At 43.2% G+C, this 15067-nt stretch overlaps 2 protein-coding genes across 2 annotated transcripts; both read left to right on the top strand.

Moving 5' to 3' along the window:
- The first annotated feature begins 3390 nt into the window (after positions 1-3390).
- Positions 3391-4476, top strand: myf6 (myogenic factor 6). The gene is made up of 3 exons (XM_061075709.1): positions 3391-3912; positions 4193-4289; positions 4373-4476. Exons 1-3 carry the CDS (start codon positions 3391-3393, stop codon positions 4474-4476), a joined length of 723 nt encoding a protein of 240 aa, XP_060931692.1.
- Positions 4477-10110: 5634 nt separating this feature from the next.
- On the top strand, positions 10111-12075 carry myf5 (myogenic factor 5). Its single transcript, XM_061077101.1, is given in 4 exon segments — positions 10111-10152; positions 10154-10723; positions 11652-11724; positions 11885-12075. Coding segments are annotated over 4 exon segments (876 nt in total).
- The last annotated feature ends 2992 nt before the right edge of the window (positions 12076-15067 follow it).

Raw genomic sequence — 15067 nt, 5'->3', positions numbered from 1 at the left:
GAAGTTGAGTTAAAAACTACATTTAAACATACATTTCCAGTTCAATATTAAATATTACAGGTTGGAGGGACGGAACATGTATATATATATATATATACTTTTACTTACTTTTTGAAATAGTGTAAGCCTTGTAGAAACATCCAAAAATGCTGCATGAATCAGTTGCTTATTTAAAAACAATCCGATCTCCAGTGTCAGAGTTTATCTGTAGCACTTTTTTCTGGTACGTCTTTTTCTCTTTTCCACTTCTCCCTCAATTATTCACGTTTGAATCCCCAAGTGCCACCGGAGGAGAAACAGCAACCGTCCTGCTGGGATCACGTCCCACTTGTTTTGAATATTAAATGTTTCCAAAGTGAAGAAAGTGAAGAAACACACAAAAACTTTTTTAGTTTATGTTCTATATAGAGTTTACCACCTCAAATCTGGACACATTGCTCTTTAAACTCATAATACAGCATCGTAATAAGAAATATGAGGCATTCTTGTGTGTGCTCCATGTGGGGTGGGGTTATTTTATTGTTGGCTGTGTGTGTGTGCGTGCATGTGTGTGCCTGACTGTTCCACACAAAGTTCCCTCAGGTGAGAGGTGTTGCTTTCCGTTTGCAGGTCGACAGATCGGCCGCAGTACGACACATTTTCCATCTGCTCGCCGGGGACGTCAGAAAACAAACCTGCTCCGGCGTTTTCTGTCGCTGCTGCTTCTCGTCACTTTCATGCAAACAAACAGTCCCAGTGCAAAGTGGCAAACGGAGATGAATCAAACCTGATGATAAACACATGAGACAAATTGTTGCTGCAAATGAAAAAAAATGAAATCAACCCCGACTTCAAACGTAATTGGCCTCGTTCACCGAGCTGAAATGAAGCCAACACATTTCTAAATGAAGTCGGGTCCCTGCTGTGCCCTGACTGTGTATTCCCCCCCCCCACAGAGCTACTGTGCATCCTGAACCGACGTAAATCCCCGTCAGTGACGAGGACCTGACGCCTCAGCTGTCAGGGAGAATCATGGGATACAGACTCAGGCCTCTCAGGGAAGGAGGAGGCGGAGTCAGGACTGAGCGCGAGAAGTGTAAATCTGTCTGGACTCCAAAGATGCTCGGAGTCAAACAGCTCTGGATCGAAACCACAAAACACGCATGAGAACAACATGATCCATGAATGATTCCACGGGGAAATCAGTGAAATTGGCAAAAAATGCTCTATCTTGTTAGTTATGTTAATGAAAGTAATAGAAAACCCCAAATCCAAGGCCGCACCAATATTTAATGGGTTCTTCCTCGACTCTTATCGCTTCCTCCCACCAAGTTTCGTGATAATCAACTCAGCAGTTTCTGTGTAATCCTGGTCACAAACAGACAGACATGATTTTCCTCGTGATTTCATCCCCACGTTAGTCTTGCAGGTCCCAACAGACGCCTGGAAATTTAAACCTGCATTCATTATTCCTGACATGGAAAGAAAAAAAGCCAGATATGAAGAAACAATCTCCTGAATTACTCCTGAATTGATTGCATTGGTGCTGTGGGACTTTACAGGATGTCAGTTATTGCGGCTCTGGGGCCATAAGTTAATTTTAATGTGGAGATTGTGATGCAGATGAGAAGTAAACAGCTGAGGTGGAGAGTTTTTCCCACTCGTCTGTGGAGATAAAAAGTCAAACCCCTCACAAGCCGAGCTGTGACTCTCTCTTCTTGTGAAGCCTCCTATAAATCACAATAATCCAGAACTCACTCTAGACATTTCCATCAGTAAATAATCAGGTTTTGATTGGTCTCTACCTGGTAAACATCCGGCGTGTTTGCCTCTCTGCCGGCGTCTCGTTTCGTTTCATAACACAAAGTCACGACGCCGTACGGAAATAGGAATCTCTCACATTCCTGTCCGCGAAGCTTCCAGTTGTGGACCTTTCAGGTTCCGTGCGGGTCGTACATCACGTACGTCACCTCCTCACGGCCCCTTTATGAATCTCCTCCATGAATGTGAGATGAATGAGCCGTGCTCTTATTTATAACCATCATACACACACATGTGTTTTGACTCTGCACATTCCCGTCTATTTATAATGGAAATTTCTACACGTTACAATTGGAAACCATGCAGCTGAAACAGGCACCAGTGTGTAAAGGACTATGGTTCCTGTGTGTGGAGGACATGATCATCTCAGGGGGAGTTAATGAAGAGATAATGGACGACAGTATAGTAAAAGTTGTAATATAAATGCAGATAGACAGTAGAACAGATTACAAGCAGAAGTACAAACCATAAAGTCTGTATTTCAAGATGTTCCTGTGGGTTTCTATATCTGTTCTGAGCTTTTGTATTGACTGTCCTTGCTTGTATTTATGTATAAAACTTTTTACTTCATTGCTGCACATCTTGACCAGGAGAAAAGTGACACTATATCTCAATGGACCTCTTATTGTGAAATTCACCCATTTATACTTATATCAATATTAATAATTGTATACATCTTTTTAAGGTTAGAATATTTACAACATGCAATATAATGTACTTTGGTGTATTTATACCCATTTATATATATAAACAGAACATTTTATACTCATATTCTTTTAGGATACTATACCTGTATCTGTATCTATATCCGTATAAACAGTCTATATATACATATATATGGATACATCTCTTTCAACATCTCCTTACACTAATACAAGACTTACTAAGTTCCTTAGAAATAATCACTTATACTTAGAGTTTTACTGTACTATACACAATTTACTGGTATTTAGTATACTAATGGGAATTTATACCCCGGAAAGCATATTTTCAAACTCATATTAATATTTATACCACACCTGCCTATATAATTATCTTAAAACAGTCTAATACAGATGTTTATTTCAACATTTCCTTATACTAATGTACAAACTGTTCACATCCTGTGTCACTGAACCCTACTCAAGTACATGTATATACATACAATATAGAACAATTCAATAGTGAAAGATTTATATCATTTACATATAGTCTGTAATATATTTTGTGTTCTATTACATTTGACTTTCTGCTGCTGTAACAAGTGATTCTGATCTGATCTGATCTGGGCTCTGTGTTCTCCTGTTGACAGTGGACCGGGCTTGTTTATGTCCTGCACTTTATGCACATATATCTAAAGCACCTGTCATGAAACCCGAGGTGACACTTCCATACCTCTCGAGGCCTTATTGCACATATTTATTTCCCATACACACCAAGTCAGTGGGTAGTAAAGAGCCATTGAAAAGGAAGATGCTTGATGCAGCGTGGCAGCCAAACTGTTGGATAGAGTTTCACATTCTATATATAAGCCTGGTGACTTGTGTCCCTGCTGCTCTATTTAAATGCCACAGTCCCACTGTCAAAACAAGGGAGAGGGGCAGCAACAATATGATGGACCTTTTTGAGACCAACACTTATCTTTTCAGTGATTTGCGTTATTTGGAGGAGGGGGATCATGGACCACTGCAGCACCTGGACATCGCGGGGGTGTCCCCCTTGTACAACGGGGACGACAGCCCGCTGTCCCCGGGCCAGGACCATAATATCCCGTCGGAGACCGGGGGGGAGAGCAGCGGGGAGGAGCACGTCCTCGCTCCGCCGGGGCTCCGTGCGCACTGCGAGGGCCAGTGCCTCATGTGGGCCTGCAAGGTCTGCAAGAGGAGGTCTGCTCCCCCGGACCGGCGCAAGGCCGCCACGCTGAGGGAGAGGAGGAGGCTGAAGAAGATCAACGAGGCCTTCGAGGCGCTGAAGAGGAAAACCGTGGCCAACCCCAACCAGAGGCTGCCCAAGGTGGAGATCTTACGCAGCGCCATCAGCTACATCGAGCGGCTGCAGGAGCTGCTGCAGACGCTGGACGAGCAGGAGGATAAACCCCAACACGGATCCACACTTCACTCTAAAGATCACAGTGTAAGCTCATCAAGTTGTGATATTCAGATGGTTTTATAGGGACATTAAGATGATTTGATAATGAACTCCCAGCTGGAATATTGTCTGTGGAGCCTATTATTGTTTTCTGATGTGTTTATCTCCCAGTGTCTCTTATTCCAGCAGGGTTTTAACAGCAGGATATTCAATAATGAAATCCCTGATTCATATCTATGCATATTTCCCCTGTGATCTTGAAGAAGGGATCTGTGCGTGCATGAGAACATGTGTGATGATGTGTGACGTGTGTGTTCCTCCTCAGGCCGCCGCTCAGCCGTACCTCTGGAAGAAGTCCTCTGAGCCCTGGCTGACCTCTGCTGACCATTCCACCGCCGCGGCAATGACAGCACTGAGAGAAGGTAAAGCTGTCTTTCTTCTTTACGACCGACAGGAAACGCAGCGGTCAAGTGGGGACTAGAGGTCAGTTTGTTTTGTGTCACAGGAACCGGCGGGTCCTCGGGTTCCTCCAGCCTCCTGCGTCTGTCCTCCATCGTGGACAGCATCTCCCACGACGAGAAGATCAGCTCCAGCGTCCAGGACAACTGAGGCCTCGCCGCCGCCGCCGCCCTTTAGACCAGACGACAACATTTCAAATTTTAAAACCTTCCATTATCGTTTCCACGAGTCGGCCATTCTGGCTCCTGTTTGTAACAGAGTCTTCGTTTTTATTCAGCAGGAGCAACAACTTTGTACATATTTTATAAGAATGAGACATTTTAGATTAATTTATTTTGTATTAAAAGTTAGAAAATTCATATTGTATTTAAATATTTGTACATAACTGATCGTGAAAATAAACTTTTTCCATTTCAACAATCGACTTAAGTCCTCATTTTTCAGGTGCATGTCATTTTTATCCGACTCACTGATTCAGGCGACATCCACAAGGCTACGTTTTCATTTCAACTCTGCTACGGATACGTCTTCCGTCCACACTACTCCTGAGTTTTAGAGACGCGGATACGGAAAAGTTTGAAAATATCCAAGGCTGCGTTTTAATCTGAGAACTGAGGTGTTTGGAAAACGATGACGCACGCCCTCACAGCCGGCTGCTGATTGGATCTTTACAGTCACGACATCACCTTCGATGATTTCCCAACACCAGCCTCAGTTACCAGTGTCGAACGTGACCTGGAGAATCAATTACAAGCGTTGCTGACCCTGTTTTCTTTGCTGACAGCTGTTGTGCCATTAAAATAAATGTTTACAATGATGCAACATGTGTTGGAGACGAGCTATTGTTCTCGCAAATCCTTTAAAAACCGTCGGAGATCAAAACTGGTACGGAGCCAAAAACGCTCCCGTGGACAGAGATGGTTTTATTTAAGAGACGCTGTTCTCGAGGTGAACACGTTGAGACGCTCGGCCTCGAGCTCCAGGTCCGGGTCCGGGTCTCCCAACACTCACGGCCATTAAAGGCCCCATAAAATCAGTCTGAACTGCCCTGGAATAGTTTGACGCCGGGCTGCCCCTCTTTGTTCCAGCAGATCTGATCCCACAACAGTAACTCGAGTCCACTGCAAACACACGGCGAGAACCCCCCCCTCTCTTGCTCCTATCACATGTTGGGGGACATGGAAAGTTGCGGCCGGCAGGCACGAGTGCAAAGCCCAGCGGCATGATAAGGTTATTTGAGCCATTAGGGTCTTGCTTCATCGTCGCTCGCTTTGTCGTCATTGCGCGGCAGAGCGTCCGCGGAATTAAAATGTGTGACAGGACGCTAACGGCACGGAGATCCATGGGGTCTTGTTGTCGTGTGTTGACATGAGAGGCAGGCTGGGGGTCTGGGGGGGGCGTTTGTCTACGATGTTGGGGTGTGATGGACTCTCCCTCAGATCTCTGTGGATGACACAGAGCCCTGCTGACCTCTGGGAGTTGGCCTCATCTCTCAGGCCTGCACACACACACACACACACACACACACACACACACACACACACACACACACACACACACACACACACACACACACACACACACACACACACAATAACATGTGACGCACACGTTTATAAGGTTTATCATAAGCTAAAAACCTCAATGTAACATCAAGCACTACCAGAACAAATATGACGCACTTCACTTATTTGGATAAAACTTAAAAGAACTATTGTCTCTACTTGTATTTTTCTACTTCAAAGGGAAAGAACAAGGGAACGAGTTCAAATCACTTAAAGTTGAAATTAATCTCAGTTTTGGTGTTTTTAGTGTTTAATTCTCAAATGGACTTCGGAGGTGTTTTAATAACATTTGGTACTTGCTAATTCCCTGGATCTCTGAATAGTTAATTTTAGGGTTTTATTTTACATTTATTACTTTTTTTATTAACCTCATCTTCTTTTATTTATCCACTCGCTGATTAAGTTTAGTGTTTTGCTTGTTTTTCACTTTTGTGGCTATAACCACGTCCCTCTGAAATATGTTAATTGCATCTCTGGTGTGATTCATGGAGGCGACCAATCTACCACTCATAACGTTATTAGTAAATTTTTAATATGCATCTATTCCTCAATATTTATTTCTATTATACTTATTTTAACTGTGTTTAATCGTCTCTGTTTTCTATTCCAGATACTAAACCACTGATTTAAAATACTGCATACAATTACACAAACTATATATTCGCAATAATACAACTCCTGAAATTGGACAATAATAAAAAGTACTTGTTTAAGTACTACTTTAACTACTAGTTTAAGTACTAGTCTAGATAATGAAATAGAACTTGAATTCAGCATTTATTCTTTTTTCTATACTTTTACATTGTTTTCTTTAATTTGATTAAATCATGTAAGTGCGTCTTCCTCACTGCAGCTGAATAAAAAGCTGAAAAACACAAACTGATCCCAAGGCTGTTATTTGGCTCCTTTCAACACAACTATTCACGTCTTTGACCAAATATCCTGTTTTCTGCAGAAACATGATATCTCCAAACAGTAATGTGACTTTAATGGGCCCCTGCTCTCTCCCTCTCTCAGTCACTCGGATCGCACTGTTGCTTCATCTGCAGCTCCACAGTGAGCCGCCAGGTCCCTCTCTGTTTCTGGTGATTACTCGCTATTATTACCAGAAATGGACCCAACAACAAACCATCATAATTCGTCTTTAAAACAAAAGGTCTGTGTGATTCAGTGCTGGTGCTTATTCTAGTTTGAAATATAAAGGTTTCATGAGGTTATGGGCTGGTGTTAAAAGTTGTATTAGCTGCAAAAAGCCCAGGCTTCACACCATCGGGCCTGCGAGCATGAACTCCCACTCCGAGCCCTGACTCGCTCTTGTCTAACTTTTACGGGGATTTTGGTGTTAGTGATGGCACCATATAATTCTCATTTGGCTGTGAAGGCAGTGTTTTAAAAAAAAAAAGAAACGTCAGAGCTGATGAAAGGCGAGCTGCTACAGGCGGGGGGCTGCTGAACGCTTCGGTTTATCCAGACTCCTTCCTAAGAATAAGGATTCAGAGCAGAGCAGGCCTCTCTCTGCTCCGTGCCAAACAAATGCTGTTGCCACTCAAAATGCTCTTTTTTTGGTTTCACTACTTTGGGGGATTGGGAATTGGACTTGGGAGGAAAATACCCTCAAGGAAATTAGAGATTTTATATATTTATTTTTGTGCTCAAAACATAAAAGACAATTTAAAAAACACCAAAGGAGAAAACAACACTAATCCTGTTTTTATTAATTTTATGTGTCCACATGCTAATTTAACATGGAGAGGCGTTTGTCTACAATGTTGGGGTGTGATGGACTCTCCCTCAGATCTCTGTGGATGACACAGAGCCCTGCTGACCTCTGGGAGATGGCCTCATCTCTCAGGCCTGCACACACATACAGAGACAGACACACACACACACACACACACACACACACACACACACACACACACACACACACACACGTTTATAAGGTTTATCAGAAGCCAAAAACCTCAATGTAACATCAAGCACTACCAGAACAAATATGACGCACTTCACTTATTTGGATAAAACTTAAAAGAACTATTGTCTCTACTTGTATTTTTCTACTTCAAAGGGAAAGAACAAGGGAACGAGTTCAAATCACTTAAAGTTGAAATGAATCTCAGTTTTGGTGTTTTTAGTGTTTAATTCTCAAATGGACTTCGGAGGTGTTTTAATAACATTTGGTACTTGCTAATTCCCTGGATCTCTGAATTGCTAATTTAACATGGAGTGAACCTTTGTTAAGTGAAGTTATGCTTTTAAAAGTCGTATTTTAGCTGCTAAATCTTGCAAAAACAGAATAAAAAATTTAAAAAAATCATGTTAGTCCCAATGTGTTATTTAGAGGAGTCTGTTGTGCAGGAGTGCAGGTGATGAATCGTGCCCCTGTCAGGATCCCGGTGTTGCATTTAAACAAGCAGCGCGTTGGGTCAAAGAACGAGGCACTTTGGAAGAAGGAAGGTTTTCAGACGTGCGGGACTCGGACATTAAAGCGTCACCTCCTGCCCTTCACTTAACTCCGGCTCTGACCCTTGAGAACAACACCAGAGCAAAACTCTCCCGGTTCCCAGGAGACCCGCCCGGCCCGGCACGGCCCGGCACGGCACGGATCACATGCGCGTCCTGGAGCCCTGTGCGTAAAGTGCCACGCAACCAGCGGAGTTTCTCAGCCACCGAACATCCTTTGATCCCTCAGCGATGTGTTCCTCAGCTGTGAGATCATCCAAAGCCCGAGAGCAAGTCCGGGGCAGCAGGTAGACGAGTGTTGTTTTAGGTGCACACAGGGACATTAGGGGGGGTGGGGGGGTCGCCAAACGTTTTGACACATTGTGAGAAATATCCGCATTGTATCCGTGGAAGCTGTCAGCAACACAATCAGCCCCCCCCCCCTCAATCTGTCTGACAGCCTGTGTCCTGCTGCAGGAGATCAACTCCACAAACAGAGAGAAGAAGAGAAATCAGTCCATTTGATGTGCACTGTAAAAAAAAAAAGTATACCTCTGATCCAAGTTGCTTTTATTTAAGTAACATTTTCTTGTATCTGTACTTCCATGCAAATGGCCTTCTTTCTATCCGTTATTATATCTATACCTATTTTGTTTTTCGATAAAAAACTTTTAAACTCTTAAATGTGTAGATAGATAGATAGATAGATAGATAGATAGATAGATAGATAGATAGATAGATAGATAGATAGATAGATAGATAGATAAATAGATAGAGAGATAGATAGATAGATAGATAGATAGATAGATAGATAGATAGATAGATAGATAGATAGATAGATAGATAGATAGATAGATAGATAGATAGATAGATAGATAGATAGATAGATAGATAGATACATACATAAAAGCTACAAATAAGAGACACATTGAGATTCCTGCCGTGTATTTAAACAGCATTAAATTCCTCTAAACGTCCCCCCCCCCCCCACCCACCTGAATCAGAACGACTGTAACGACCATCTGTTTGCATTGAAGCACTGGACTTGTGTCAATAACATTTAATGGTTAAAATTTGGCCGTCGGAGGGGAATCGTTGGAAGGGGATTGCGCGGCGGTGTCGGTTGTGTAATTGCTGTTTTAATGAGCTTTGGCAAACATGGACGGCCTCATTCACGCAGCACCTTCAGCGACGAGCTGGAGGTGTTTGAGTGGGTGGTGGGGGGGGTGTCCTTGCCGCTGCAATGTGAATTCACTGGGCTTGAAATGTTACACCTTCCCTTGCAGCTGGGCTGCATCTGCAACGCTGTTGTCTCCACCGTTCAAATTGCCCCTCATGCTCACTGTGAGCGGCCCCCCTCTTGCTCTGCACTGTTTGACCAAACAAAACACACTCTTTAATATTTATGTCTTCATGGCAAATTGTCACTTCCACTGTCGGCCCCTGACGCGACGCCCGCAGGCCGGTTACAGATAAATCAGGCAAAGAAACGAAGCACTTATTACGACTGTTAAAGAAAAGGTCACGTTGTGTTTGAAGCTGCGAACATCCTGAGACATTCCCATGGTTTGTGTTCACCGTGGCCCTGCAGGACGAGGGCTGCTGGGAGGAGAGGGTGGTGATGAGTGGGAAAACACCAGTAAGTGCAGATGTGGGAAACTCTGCAGGGTACTGGGGGTTGAGAGGCAGCGGTTTGGGATGGGGCAGGGAGGGAGTTGAGCTAACCCCAGCCTGCCTTCTGGCTGGGCCAATGGGCCATGGTAATTAGATCCGGCCAATGTGGGCCCTTGGCTGTGGCCTGGGGGCATATAAGGGGGGCCCCGGGGCAACAGACCCCTCATATCACTCAGAGGTCTCCTCTCTCTCACCCCACTCCTCCTTCCTTCCTCTGCGCCCATCACTCCATCCATTCAAACCCCTTTCTTCAACAAGCCATGGACGTCTTCTCACCCTCCCAGGTCTACTACGACAGAGCGTGTACTTCCTCTCCCGACAGCCTGGAGTTCGGCCCCGGCATGGAGCTCACCGGCTCCGATGAGGACGAGCACGTCAGGGTCCCCGGAGCCTCGCCTCACCAGCCGGGTCACTGCCTCCAGTGGGCCTGCAAGGCCTGCAAGCGCAAGTCCAGCTTCGTGGACCGCAGGCGGGCCGCCACCATGCGAGAGCGCCGGCGGCTGAAGAAGGTCAACCACGCTTTCGAGGCGCTGCGCCGCTGCACCTCGGCGAACCCCAGCCAGCGCCTGCCCAAGGTGGAGATCCTGCGCAATGCCATCCACTACATCGAGAGCTTGCAGGAGCTGCTACAGGAGCAGGTGGAAAACTACTACGGTCTGCCTGGAGGGAGCGGCTCGGAGCCCGGGAGTCCGCTGTCCAGCTGCTCTGACGGAATGGTAAGACCCTTCATCCAACAACCATCTGGTTGAGCCTTGTTGTGGCTGCAAACCCAAAAACATGTCCATCAGGGAAAAGAGACCAACTGCATGTGGGACAGGAGTTCGTCTTTACCCCAAAAGACCTTTGCTGTTGACGAAATGTTTGAATTTAAGTCTTTTATTCCGTTGCTTTTGACCATGTAGTTCATTTCAAAGTAAAACCTGGATTTACAGTCTAAAAAACCCATCAATCAAATATATTGGTTTTGTCCAAAGACCTTAAATTACCTAATCTCCCATTATTCCTCAATACAAACATCGATTCTGTCGTTCCTACACGTTTCTCTGCACTCTGATGCTTATCACCTCGGCCGACTGAAGGTGACCGTGCATCAGTAAATGCTGGATGGAGTAATAGCTTTCCCACAACCGGACACTTTATAGCCCTAATAAACTGAGCCAAATCCACCGTGCTGAAGTCTGGCAGGAAAAAGAGGGTGCTTTTCTACATTCCATCCTGACTGCATGTTCTCCGCCGCTGCCAGGATTTTCTGCAGATTTACTGGGAGAAAGTGTCATCTTGCACAAACTGGTGTTGCTTCCACTGATACAATCGATTCGCCACGCTCAGAGCCCATTCGGGGGGGGGGGGGGGGGGGGGGGGGGGGCAGGGGGAAGGGGGTGCAACGCTGCCACTTTGGCTTTAAGGTGTATGTGAAATGAAGAAGCCCATAACTTTGGAATTCAGGATTTATTAGCCTGTCCGGGATATCGTGAAGGGAACTGGTTGTTTGGTGTTTTTTGCACTTTCCTTTCCCGCCTCTTCCAGTCCCATGAATGTTTATGCAACCGCGACACTTCAAATCTGTCTGTGTTACTTTTTACTTGCAAGGATTCAAGGGTGCATTTCTCATTTTCTCCCATTTCTTCTCATTTGCTTGTACAGGCCGACGGCAACAGTCCATTGTGGCACCAGTTGAATGCAAACTACAGCAGCGGCTATTCGTATGCAAAGAACGGTAAGAGCTTCCTCAGCCTGATAGGAATGCTGTGTTTTACAAAAATGTATGTTTGATGGCTTTATTGTGCACGTTGCCTGGATTTAAGTAAGAAAAATTAAAAAATGTAACTTTTGAGAAACTCCTTGTACTGATCCCAACTCTGCCTTCGTCTTCTCAGAATGCGATAAAGCCGTCGGGGCCTCCAGTCTCCAGTGTCTCTCCAGCATCGTGGACCGCCTCTCCGCCGTGGAGTCGAGCTGCGGGCCGCCCGCCCTAAGAGACATGCCCACCTTCTCCCCCGGCAGCACCGACTCGCAGCCCTGCACGCCGGAGAGCCCCGGGTCCAGGCCGGTTTACCACGTCCTGTGAAATATGGACAAGTCCCCACAGGCCGTCGCTGCGTTCCTTCACCAAAACAGACAAACGCCATGAGAATGAGTTTTGTGTGAATGTGAAGGAGCAGCAGCGGAGGACTTGCGGCACAGAAGCTTTTATATTGTACATGAGACTGTAAATAATGTAAATGCCCATTTATTCTATACCGTTATACCCAGTGAGACATATTTAATAATGGCAGTTAATGTGATGTTGCATTATTCCCAACATTAAGTGGTATTTATGCACTGTTTCTTACTTTTCATGTTGTTCTGAACATTAAATCTTTCACTGTTATGTATTAAGATTTGAGCTTTTCGTCGTCTTCTTCTTGTTCCCTGTGATGCTGCTGCATCTCATTAATTATCACTTTAAATTAGGAGCTAAAATAAGGAACAATTAATTGTTCAAAATACCAAAACCATGTGACCAAGCAATTTCCTTTGTTTTAAAGAACCCTAACAACCTCAATTCATCAAAATGTGCTTCACAAACGAAATAACACATCATCTAATGATCAAAACATCATTATAGCTCTGATTAATTATAGTTACAACTTAATGCGAACTTCATCAATCTTTAAAGTTTAACGATTCCTGTGCATTTGCATAATAATCAATGCAAATGACTAAACTTCTCATCGTGGACACTCTGGATCGTCCCCATGCAGCTGATAAGGTGTGGAGATCACATTAGAAACTGATGGAGGTCTCCTGATAACATTCATCATATATAATCAATCAGTCATGCAGCTTGCTGAGTCATTGCAGCGATGAAAAAGCATTTTGCACTACAAAAAATAAAATATATATTTTTCTGCACCACAGCAGAGACAATTACAAGCGTATGCCAAAATCTAAAAAGGCTGCAGCGAGTTTCTAAAGAAAAATCCACTTTGTGTGCATTTCTCCTTTCTGTGCAGCCCTGCGTTGTGAGAGTGTGTGTCTACGAGGGGGGGGGGGTACCTGTTTGTTCTCTGCAGCCAAATGTGAGTCATCATTAACACACTGATTACACCATCAGCACCGGAGCTGAGAACAAATGGCCTCTAATTGTACTTAGAGTGTGACGGTGAGGGACCAGTGGGGGGGAAACATGTGTGTCGTACTTTCTTTGATCATGATGTCGCTCAGATGCTTTCTCTGTTGAGAGGCAATATTTTATTTTTATTTAAAACACAACACATGCAGAGAAAATGTTTCTTTAACGGTTATTGTTTTTATGGTTATGTTTCCCTGAGGCATATTAACTTTCCCATCTTGCTCTGTTACACTTCCTCTAATGTGCTGTAACGACAATAACGTCTCTTTTTCTTAAGATCTACATTTTTTAAAACATAATATCTCATGAAAATGTTTTAAAAAATAGTTTTCCTCTGTTTTTCTTATTTTTATGTGTACTTCACATGATTGTTGACCGTTTTCTTACTGTTGCTGAAATACTCAGAAGTAACTAATACTTGTACTTGACTTAGATATTTATATTTTATTCTATTTAATATTTCAGAGGTAAAGTTTATACATAGATAAACAGGGATTTTTCCTTTTAGCTGTTTTTAGCAGAATCAAATTTTTTTAATGCATTTTGTATCTTAACTTCCTTTTAGTGATGTTGTTTTTTCATGAATTTATTTTGTCTGCATTAGTCCCTAAATCTGAATATTAATAATATGTATATTTATAATACTAATAAGAGATTAATACATAAATAATATAAAAATATTCTCATTGAGCACACGAATACAACATTCCTCTGGTTGTGAGTCTTTCTGGACTTGCTGAGCTGACGGCGTGGACACAAACCAGACGGAGCGTTAAAGGTCGAACCTGAAATCAGGTAAAATGAAATATATAAATTTGTCTATTACAGCTTTATATTTGTTGTATTTAAATCTTGAAAGTGAGTGGACATCATTTATAGTTCAACTCTGTGACAGCTTGGAGTCAGAGGCCCAGCTCACCCATTACTGTAGTACCATTTTTAACCACAAGGCAGAGGTGTTTCTTCCGTTTCCCACATTAACTCCTAACTGGTCACCTTGAGCCTCCATGTTTGGACTCTGATCATCTCACCCCTGAGACGTTTCTTCTGTTTCTGACTCTTTAAACCATCACTAGTATCATATGAGAACTATTGAAGATACAGGGATTCACCAGTGTTCTCAGAGTTGAGGAGAATACTGAGTGTAACTCTGTAGAAAGTCGACTGAGGCCTGAGGCAACTCGAGTGATGTGGAGGAGCTGACGGAGCGAGAAGCTGCAGGAACATGATATAAAACCAGGTGGATCTAAACCTCACTCAATCCTGAACAAGTCCATGAAATCAGCAGATTCTTTGATGATTCACATGAGATTGAGCAGAGTCAGAGATGTATTTTGCTGCCGTCGTGTAAACGGCTACAGCGTCTCGCTCAGGGACACGTAGAGAGAAACGCTGGGACTCTTGCAATTTTAAGATAAAACTGTAAAACTTAAGATAAGAAAGTTGTAAGAATCTAGATCTGGTTTTCCATGTTTTCCATCATGTGAAAGTCGTATCATTGAATAAGCGATGAAATGTTGTCTCTCTCCAAACTGATAAACCTATTAAATATATTTAATATAATAATAAATGAATGTGGTAAAAAATATAGTCTCTTCCCGCAGATAAACCTACAAACTGTATTTAATATCAGATACAAGAGATTAAATAAAAAATTATGAATAAACCAGTTTCTTACTGTATATCTTTTTGAAACCATTTAAACATTTAAGAGATTAAATAAAAAATTATGAATAAACCAGTTTCTTACTGTATATCTTTTTGAAACCATTTAAACATCAAATAACATCAAACATTAAATAACTTTGTTTTTGTTCCAGCTGAATTAAAAGAGACGTCATCATCAGAGGTGTGAACCCAGTTTGCTCGCTGCCCTTTCAGTTCCAGCTCAAAGACAACAAATTGGAACATTTGTATTATTTCTTCATCTGTGCCTCAGGTTGAA

Source organism: Limanda limanda, chromosome 1, assembly GCF_963576545.1.
Source record: "Limanda limanda chromosome 1, fLimLim1.1, whole genome shotgun sequence".
Lineage (NCBI taxonomy): Eukaryota > Metazoa > Chordata > Actinopteri > Pleuronectiformes > Pleuronectidae > Limanda > Limanda limanda.
This window is presented reverse-complemented; position numbering and strand designations above follow the sequence as displayed.

Bases quoted from the DNA above. Each gene is read 5' to 3' on its own strand.
- myf6 (XM_061075709.1), top strand. From the start codon at position 3,391: ATGATGGACCTTTTTGAGACCAACACTTATCTTTTCAGTGATTTGCGT. The intron at 3,913-4,192 runs GTAAGCTCATCA...GTTCCTCCTCAG, and splicing joins TTCACTCTAAAGATCACAGT to GCCGCCGCTCAGCCGTACCT. The intron at 4,290-4,372 runs GTAAAGCTGTCT...TTTGTGTCACAG, and splicing joins AATGACAGCACTGAGAGAAG to GAACCGGCGGGTCCTCGGGT.